This window comes from Carassius gibelio, chromosome A22 (genome assembly GCF_023724105.1).
Source record: "Carassius gibelio isolate Cgi1373 ecotype wild population from Czech Republic chromosome A22, carGib1.2-hapl.c, whole genome shotgun sequence".
Taxonomy (NCBI): domain Eukaryota; kingdom Metazoa; phylum Chordata; class Actinopteri; order Cypriniformes; family Cyprinidae; genus Carassius; species Carassius gibelio.
Genome location: NC_068392.1, coordinates 9,157,509 through 9,167,708, shown reverse-complemented (window position 1 = coordinate 9,167,708; position 10,200 = coordinate 9,157,509). Strand labels below are relative to the sequence as shown.

Below are 10,200 nucleotides of genomic sequence, written 5' to 3'. Positions count from 1 at the left end.
AAAGGCCCGATTTTTTTTCTTGATTTAGCACAAATCTAACTTCTAGCTAAATTAAGTCTACTAAAATAACAGAAAAAATTAAACATAAAAAAACTAATTCAAAATATAAAAAAGCCTTATCTTGCACAACTTTGCTTCTCAAGTGCATTAATCTTATTTTAAGTATGTTTAGTTTTAAAAACAAGACAAAAATACAGATTAATCCTTTTAAAGTCAATTTAACTCAGGAAGAACCAATTTATGTCATTTTCTACAAAACATTATTGATTTCAATTTACTGCTAGACAGATACAATGTAAAAACGGAGTACTTTCTGTCCCCATTCACTCTGTTTTGTACACAGAAGAAACATTAGGGGTGATTTCGGTGGACGGCACTGATCAGACATCAGTGCTTATGGCACGTGTGTTGCAGTAGAGGTCCGGATGGCTTCGAGAGCTCAGCGATGCGCTGTGCAAAGAAGGAAGGGTGAGAGACAGGCACGGGTTTTCATACTGGGACGGCATATAAGTGATCCGTTCGGCCCCGTTCTGCGTTTCGTCCATGGTGCTGATGTAAAATGGAGAGCTGTATGGGGAGCAGGTGGGGCAGAAGCTCTGTGGTGGTGTGGGCTCCGGTGACAGGGAGAGCGGGTTAGAGGCGACCCCATCCAACCTAGATGTGCTGCATGCATTGCAGGCAAACTGGGGCTGTGAGCAAACAGCATCTGGATCAGATCCATTCTTCTTACAGCAATAATACTAGAAGAAAAACAAGGCTAGTCAGTCAGTAAGACAGATAGGAATTCCATAGGACATCACTGGAGAAATGAATGAATGAAAAATTATTTTTGTTGTCGTTGTTTTTTAATTACAGGAGCACTAACTTTTTCATACAAGGTCACCAAAACCAAAAGAAAAATATAATTTATTTTTAACAAATCTATCATAATAAATAAAATCGAATTAAATAAAGTGTTTATTAATGAAAAAAACTCACTGACTTCATTTACAGCTATCAAAAAAAATACCAAAAAAAAATATAAAATTTAATTAAATAAAAAAATCCACAACTGTTAATGTTGTAAATAAAAATAAAAAGCAATTAAGTTGATCAAAATCTTTATCATACTGTTGTACTATTGTTATCATTATAAATATTAATAAGGTATTAAAATGTATAAATAAAAATAATTAAAATATATCAAAAATAATAATAAATAATATATTAAAGTGTTATTTTATTTAGTTTATAAATAAAATAAAAATAATTCAAATGTATAATTAAAAAATAGTAATATATATATATATATATATATATATATATATATATATAATATTTAATTAACTTAAAAAAAAACTACACCTTCCTGTTTCACTATTGCTATCATTATAAATAAAAAATAAATAAAAACTTATAAATAAAATAAAAACTTGATTCATGAAAAATCACCCAAATCTATCTGTTTTTTTTTTGTTTTTTTTTTTCACAAAATTCAATGCACGGAGGAAAATGTCTATCATTATTTTTTAGCTTTAAACGGATACTCCACCCCAAAATGAGAATTTTGTCATTAATCACTTACCCCCATGTCATTCCAAATTCATAAATGCTACATTTAAATAACAATGTCAAAAAAAAATTACTGAAATTACGAGAATACTTTTTGGACTCAAAAAAACAAAAAAGACTATATTCAACAATTCGGTTGAAGCACTGATGGCAGATGGAGTATTCTGATGATGCTTTTCATACTTTTCTGGACCTTGACAGTGTAATTTACTTGCCAGTCTATGGGACAGTCACAAGCCTCCCGGTTTTTGTCCAAAAACATCTCAAATTGTGTTCCGAAGACGAACAAAGCTTTTACAGGTTTGGAGCAACATGGGGCTAAGTGATTAATGAGAAGATTTTCATTTTGATGTGGAGTACCCCTTTAAGTTATGAAGCGCGCGCTCACCTGAAGTCGACAGTAACAGAGCACGACAATGATACACAGGAGTATCACCGTCGCGAGAATCCCTCCGGTTATAACCACAGTTCCAGCTGTCATCCGACCTGATCTCCATGAAACTCTAGACGTGAACACACACAGACTGACTGTCAGACCAGTAGTACAGGTGTCCGGGGAGCATGCCAAACGAACACTTTTTTGAGCTCCAATACTTCGGGTGCAATGTCACAATGTCCACTAGATGGCACTGCAAAACCACAACACACACACACACAAAAAAAACATGCATAAATCTAACGTATGAAGAAGAGTCACGTTAGTTCAGACAGATGCGTCGTCAGTGTTCATCTAGTTTGATTCAGCACGTGCTGACAGAGGAAGTGTCGGGTCAAGCTGCCCTGCCCGATTGAGTTTGACCAGCACTGCAGATCTGATTAAGAAGAAGCACTGATGAAATGCAATCATCCAGTCTGAGGAGAGAAATGAAGCCTCACAGAGAACTGACAAACAGAGAGACACACACACCTGCTTTATATTAATTGCTTTTAATGTCCTTCATTTATACACCACTTTGGATAAAAGCACCTATAAATTAATGTAAAACAAGATCTTTCCAGTAAAAAAGTTTTAGCTGCCTAATGCAAAAAGCACAAGCTAAGTTGATGCTGGGGTTGGGAACTAAATCCAGCACAGAACATTCCTAGAAGACCAACATGTGATGCATCTTTTAGCAACTCCACTCACACACATGAACCGGAGCAGACGGGATGCAGGCTGGACGCTGACACATGCATCTGTATTCAGACCCACCTGAGATGATACTAAACTATTAATGAGCACTTTATGAATTATTATACGCTGTTTTACAGGAATCTATAAAGTGCTTAAAATGAAATGTAGCTTGACAGTTTAGTAGTGCAATTAATCTGGAAAAGTCACGGATGAATGTTAAAAAACGTTGGCAGAAAAGCTGCAGTTTGTGTCATTTTTCATATTAGTAATCTGAAATATGAAAGATAATATAAAAGTTTTTTTTTTATAAGGATGGGTATACATTTTTTATATCAAGTGAAAAGTGCCAGCATATGAATTCTCTCCAGAATTACGCTTCGAGATGCAAGTACGTGGTGCTGTTTCCCAGAATGCAATGAGCACAACCCAATGCAATAATATACACTGCAATATTATTTAATGGAAAAATAAAGATTTTACTAATATATATTTTTTTAATCAGATATCTCAAAATAAAGCAAAATCCCAAATAAAAAATACATAATTAAAAATGAAATAAAATGACATTTAAAAACATCCTCCAATTAAATTCTATAAATACTGTAAATAATCTCCTGTCTAAATCTTATTCAGTGCTGTCAAAAATGTCTCAAAGATTCAGTTCTGTTCATCATTGTTAACCTTCATGTTGTTTCAAACCTGTTAGACTTTCCTTCTTCAGTGGAGGACAAAAGGAGATATTTTGAAGAATGTTCATGCTGCTCTTTTCCATGTAATAAAAGTACATATATTGACAAATTGTCAAATTTCAAAAAGAACAAGAAACAAAAAAACTCAACTAAATACTCAGCAACTAAAATGCTGTTACTTCACAAGCATGTGGATGGATATTTCTTGTCATTAGTTTTCAAGAACATTTTTAAATATAACTGCTGCTCATATTTACCACTGCTATGCAAAATTCTAAAGTCAAAATCCAGTCATTTCAATGGCAATCCAAGCGATTGGGAATTTCACTCAAGAGCGACACATTTCCCCAAGCAGATTTCACAGCAGGTTCAAGCTTTTCAAGCAAATTTGCCACGCTAACCAACAGAAAGCTGCTTGCTTTGAAAGCATCTTAAATGGTACTTTGTGAATCACTGCATTATTGACAATAAAATAAAATATAAACAATTAGAGGAAAACAAACTAAATGAAAAGTTGAAGCACTAAAATTATAACTGAAAATAAATAAATAAAATGAAATAAATTCACTTAAAATGAAATCAGTAAGAATTCAACTAAAATCTAAATAAAGACAAAAAATAACTTGGAATTAAATGACAGATAAGTAAAATTGGTAATAAATAATAATAATAATAATAATAATAATAATAATAATAATAATAAACTGAACTGAAACTAAAATAAAAATAGAGAAATTCTAAATAACAGTATGTAAAAAATACAAATAACAAATAAAAAACAAAATATTTAATGATTAAAAATTAAACAAAAATTTAAATATATACTTTATATATTTTATATATATATACATATATAATATAAAAATATCTACTAACTTAAAATATAAATAAAAAACTATAGTAGACTAAAATAAATAATACTAAAACAAAAATAATACATAATATTAAATGAAAAACAAAGTAAACTAAAATTAGAAATGTTGTCTTGGAAGCTAACTGAAATAGTCGAGTCTAAGCACTAAAATTACTTAATAACTGGAATTCAACTAAAACAATTAAAACTGAAATGTAAAAAATTTAAATAGTAATATAAAACCAAGTTGAAATGTAATAAATAGAAATGATGGGGGAAAAACACATTACAAAATTCAATGACTTAAATTAAATTAAAACGAGAACTACAAATACAGAAACTGGGAAAAACATATAAGGCAAATAAGTAAAAGTGGAAATAAGAAATAGTAATAACTGAAAAATAAAACGAAACTAAAACTAAATAGTACACACACACACACACACATATATATATATATTTATATATATATATATATATATATATATATATATATATATATATATATATATATATATATAATGGATATTTATATATTATACAAAAATAAAAAATATGATTAAAAATGAAGCTAAAATGAAAACTGAAAATATAAAATAAATACTTATTTACAATGTAAATAAATTAAACTAAAAATTAAATAAATAATAAATGAACCCTAAGCAGTAAAATTGGCTGTATTTTATTAACTAAATAACTGAATAAAAAAAAAAAACATAAAAGCTTATTCAAAATATTAATAAAAACTATAGCTAGTATATTAAAGTTGTACATAAATAATAATAAAATAACACTGTTCAAATTTACAGATAAGCTACATCCAATAAATGTATGTTTTTTCCTCCAATCGTCTTTTGATTTACGACTATGTATCTCTCGGTTCACTATGCCGACATGGAGCTAAATGAGATTCCCAGACTAAGAAGAAATGAAATTAAAGAATGTAACCCTGTTACCATCATTTCCAGCAGGCTATCCACCTCTGCAAATGTACATGTGTATGTGAAACAATGGAATCACTATTAGAGAGCTTAAACTCAACGGTCTATGATAAAGACATCTGGATTATCTTGTGCATGGACACATCGCACATCTGCTCAGTTCTGCATGACAGTTGTGGCATGTTTAAATGCACTTCTAATGTAATAATCTGTATTCTGTTCTTCCACTCAGATCCATGTTCAACAGTCAGAACACATACTGTATTAGCCCATACATCCTCCACAATCCCATCATGCCTCTGCTTGTAGCCTGAGGGCTCATGGGCCAGCGACTGCAGGATTTATAGAGGTTTTAAATGCCATTCCAAGGTCAATCCCAACTGTATTAGAGAGCAGCTTCAAACTATGACCTCTTATTCAGCATTTTATAATGGGCAGTGCTCTTTAGAAGCGGATTTCATTTCACACACCAACAAACCAAACATCAACATAATATGCATTGAGATTTGATTTATGCATTCATATTTTTCATCTTTTTTCATCTTTTTTATTTAATCACAGCACATTCATTTAATCATGAATCAACTATATAATGATTAAACATATGTAGTTATAAAGACAAATATATTTTTTAAATGTCACATTTGGCCATTTGTCACAGGTTGTGTATATTTATGTAAAATTTGATATTACGCTAAATATAAGGTGGAAAATGTATTTTTATTTTTAAAAATTACTGTATCAAACCCACATTTGTGTGGTTTCATCCCTGCATGATAAAAACGTAAGAAATAATTGATATGTGTTTTGTTGTTAATAACAAACATTTTCATTTTCAAATAGATTTATATATATATATATATATATATATATATATATATATATATATTAGTATTATTATATATATTATATAACTGAACCAATCTATAAAATTGCATTAACATTATATAATAAAAATGTCTTTATATAAATCTAATATACAAATAAGAATAATATTAAAACTCGATTTATTATTCATATTTATATTTCAACCATTAATAATAATTATAGATTATTCAAATTAATAATAATAATAATAATAATAATAAAAACTAAACTAAACTAAACCGATCAATAAAACTGTGGAATTTTGGTCTATTTGATAACATTGTAACAAATTTACAGACTGTATATTAATATTATAAAGAATAATAATACAATATTATTATAACATGATAATACTTTAATCTATAATTTTCAAAAAAATTATATATATATTTATATTTCAATAATGAATCATTATTATAATTATTTGAATGACTAACAATTAAGAATAATATTATATATATATATATATATATATATATATATATATATATATATATATATATATATATATATATATATATATATATATATATATATGAATGAAAAAATACACACAGCTGCAAATGAAGAAAATAGTACATTTTACTGACAATACTGTCCTAAAATATCTTAAAGTTAGTCATTTGGTGGTATAATCTCTGGCTCTCCACATTAGTTGTTGGCTGGCTCTGCTCTGAACTGGCTTTAATTCATTTCTACTACAGAGGGCTGGGAAGCAGCTCACTGCATTAACCAATTTCCAGCCCCTGGGGCCCATAAACCAGCTCCTAGTGTTTGATGCCAGAGCAATGACCTTCTGAAGACTGATATCTTGTTACAACACTTGTAACTCAGAGAACAGAATACAAATCCCTCACTTTCTTAGTAACATATTACTATTATTATTATATTTTAAATAAGTAAAAAAAAAAAGTTGTGTTCAGGTGTTGAGTTAGACAACCTCTGGAAAGGTTCTTATTCCTCTGGTTCTCCTCACAGAATGCATTTGCATTTTGCTGGGCCTCGAAGCCAAGATGCAATCAGCATCTGTTAGAAAATGTCTCCTCTGAGATTAGTGCAAAGAGGGATGTACATTCATTTAAATCATGTGACATGTAATCGTAAAACAAAATAGCACAGAGATCTACATAGGGAGGAAACCCAACTTCATTCCATCCGAGATGATCCAGGTATAACATTTCTATCAGATTTCGGTTAAATTTAGGTTTAGGGTTTTTGAGTTAAGTTTAAGGACGGGGTTAGATGTATGAACAACATTCCAATCAACCATCACTTTCACCTAAAAGGTACTATCAGACCTTTTCATTTCCTAATGGCTGTTGAAAAATAAGTTAACTTTGTATTCTATTTTTGACAAATGTGCCTATCCACCTTATTTTTAACATAAAAGCTGGTTTGTGGATATTTGTAACTTGAATGGTCTTCCAGTCTTATTCGCTTTAAGGTTGCCAGGTCTACGTAATAAAACCAGTTCAACTACTTCCCAAAACTATACGGCTAAAACTAGCCTAATTATGTTCTGGGTGGAATTGGCTCAAAATTCCTCAAACATCAGTGATTCGCTTCACCTACGGACTTAAAAAACTACCCCGTCAACCTTAGATATGTATACACCTCATTAGCAACTGTTTCTATGGGCCGCTATACAAAAGCCGTCTGCCATATTGGAAGGGTCAACTTCAAACCAATTCACCAATTACCAAAATAATCAATGAATATTTAAAGATGTCACAATCCTTACATATCTATGGTTACGCCCCCTCTCGCAATTTTACCTGTGAAAGTTTATCCCATTTCTTTGGGAATATAAAGGGGTCATATTTCAAGTTTTCCTTTCTCTTTGGAGTGTTACAAGCTCCTGGTGCATAAAGAAAAGTCTATAAAGTTGCAAACACTTAAGTCTCAATCCCTAAGAAATATTCTTTATAAAAGTTAAGACTTGTCCACACCCCACTAAAACGCCTCGTTTAGACACGCCCCCACATGTCTACATCACAATGTGGGAAGATTTGCAAAATGCATAACGTTTCATCGTGAAAGCAAAAATACTTTGTTTGGTCTTCCAAAAGAGGACACGACTAGAAATCAGTGATTAAGTCGTATTTACAACACTGTTCCAGAACAATTCAACCCAAATTTTTATATGTAAAGGATTTGCTATTGATGATTCAAACGTGATTTTTGAGCAACAGTTCTCAATTCCAGACCTCGCGCTTATGTTTACGCGACGCGATGCAATGCAATATGTAAAAACATATTATAGGTCATTATAATCCGTAATTATGTCCCCACTCGATGCAACAAATGGCTCGTTTGTAATGGGTTTTATTGGTTTTGTCTCGTCGCGCCAGTGTTCTGACTGGGACACGTATCACCGTATGGCAAGGAATGTAACATTTCCATCACACACTTGAGGCATTCGGCCAATCACAAAGCACTGGATAGCTGGCCAATCAGAGCACACCTTTACATACTGATGAGCTTTGTGTGTTTCAGCATGGCGAAACAATAATGTACAGCATGTGGAAAATAATGTGTTTTTTAACCTTAAACCACATAAACACATTTCATTACAGCAAATACACAAAATAATGTATTTTTTTTTAGAAACATCATATGACCCCTTTAAATCACGGTGGGTTTTAACAGATATTGGCTGGGCAGGTTTGTGGCATCTTCGAATATTTATTGATTATTATGATAAGTGATCTCAAGTTGAGCATTGCAAGTAAAACTGTGGACTTGGCAACACTGATTCCCTTTCAGATGCTCTTTGCTGTAAAAAACAGCTCTTGATATTGCAAACTGGTATTTCGTATCATTTAATATTAGTATATTGTCGTAATTATTACCTATTGCCATGGTTACCTGCTTGAGAACGTTTTTTATTCGGCAAATATCTTTTAAATACATAAATATACACACAATCTTACCACATTCTCCAACGTGATGTCAAAAATAATAATAATAATAATAATAATAATAATAACAACCACATAACCTTTATTAAATAGCAGATTCATGACTAAATGTGACTGTTTTGTATAAAAATATCTAACTTCTAGCTCTAGAGTTTAGAATAACAAACATTGAATGCATTACATTTGGACTTTTTTAACAATGTAAAAATAACATAGATGTGTACAAAAATCAATATGGTCATCATTACAATACCACATTTGGATAAGGAAATGAATCGGTTTTAGATCCCTCCAAATCTAATTTTCTAGAACAACACAGATGAAGAGCATGTGAAAAGAGGAATCCAGTCGTACCTTCAGTGAACGTCTGTATGTTTGGAGAGAGATCTGAAGACGAGCGCTCGATCACACCATCTCTCACCCGGTTATTTCCACAAAATGGGGCTAAAAACTTGTTCTCCACACCTGGATTCTGTCAGGATGTCCCAGGATTGCTGTAATGCCCACGCAAGAACAGAAATACGTTGGCGAAAGGAGGAGTTATCTGTCACTCCCTGCGCGCGGAGAGACTGGAGGAGACGCGCGCGCGCTCAGATGAAGCGTCAGAAGATGAATACTTTACTCTAAAGGTCAGAGACTATCATACGTCAGGCAGAGAAGACCTGTGGACGTTTTTTACTAAAGTTTCACTGAAACAGTTTCACTAAGCATAATATAAACTAGAATATATATATATATATTCAGGGGCGATTCTAAGATTTTGATTTTAGGGGGGCTCAGCCCCCAATAAGGGTATGATTAAAAATATTATTTTACTATTAGGGTAGGGTTGTATACTACTAACCTTATTGCAATCCACTATTCCATTGTATTCCCTGTATTTCATATATGGGAGTAGGAGTACTGACTGAGCCATATATAACACTGTAAAAAAAAACTAATACAGTTTTTTAGATGTGACCAGTCACTGGAAAATTTTGAATTGGGAATGTAGATATTTTTTTTTATATTTTTTATTTTTTTACAATAAAGACTTCCTGATTCAGTATTAGGACATTCATGTTTATCCTTTGATGATACCACTGCTTTTTCTTATGAAATGTACGTGGAAATTGGCAGAAAATTAAAACAACATAAGGGTTCAATGACTGCAATGAATCTTGGGAACACAGTGGTATTGTGTGTGTGTGTGTGTGTGTGTGTGTGAGGCTGTCTGTTCTATTCTCACCTGACTGTTGCTCATTTGCAGACCTACTCCCGCACG

At 31.6% G+C, this 10,200-nt stretch overlaps 1 protein-coding gene across 2 annotated transcripts in view; it reads right to left on the bottom strand.

The window, feature by feature from the left end:
• LOC127943263 (protein FAM163A-like) overlaps positions 1 to 9,585 on the bottom strand; it is a 10,648-nt gene extending 1,063 nt beyond the window's left edge. The window contains exons 1-3 of one of the 2 annotated variants that reach the window (XM_052539595.1): positions 9,291 to 9,585; positions 1,940 to 2,054; positions 1 to 740 (exon numbers count right to left, since the gene is read on the bottom strand). The exon at positions 1 to 740 is cut by the window's left edge and continues 1,063 nt beyond it. In XM_052539595.1, the coding sequence (XP_052395555.1) occupies positions 381 to 740; positions 1,940 to 2,032 (453 nt within the window). In that variant the 5' untranslated portion in view covers positions 2,033 to 2,054; positions 9,291 to 9,585 and the 3' untranslated portion in view covers positions 1 to 380. Of the gene's footprint in view, positions 741 to 1,939; positions 2,323 to 9,290 lie in introns of those variants that run through there. The other variant, XM_052539594.1, reaches the window with a different exon arrangement.
• Positions 9,586 to 10,200: the final 615 nt, after the last annotated feature.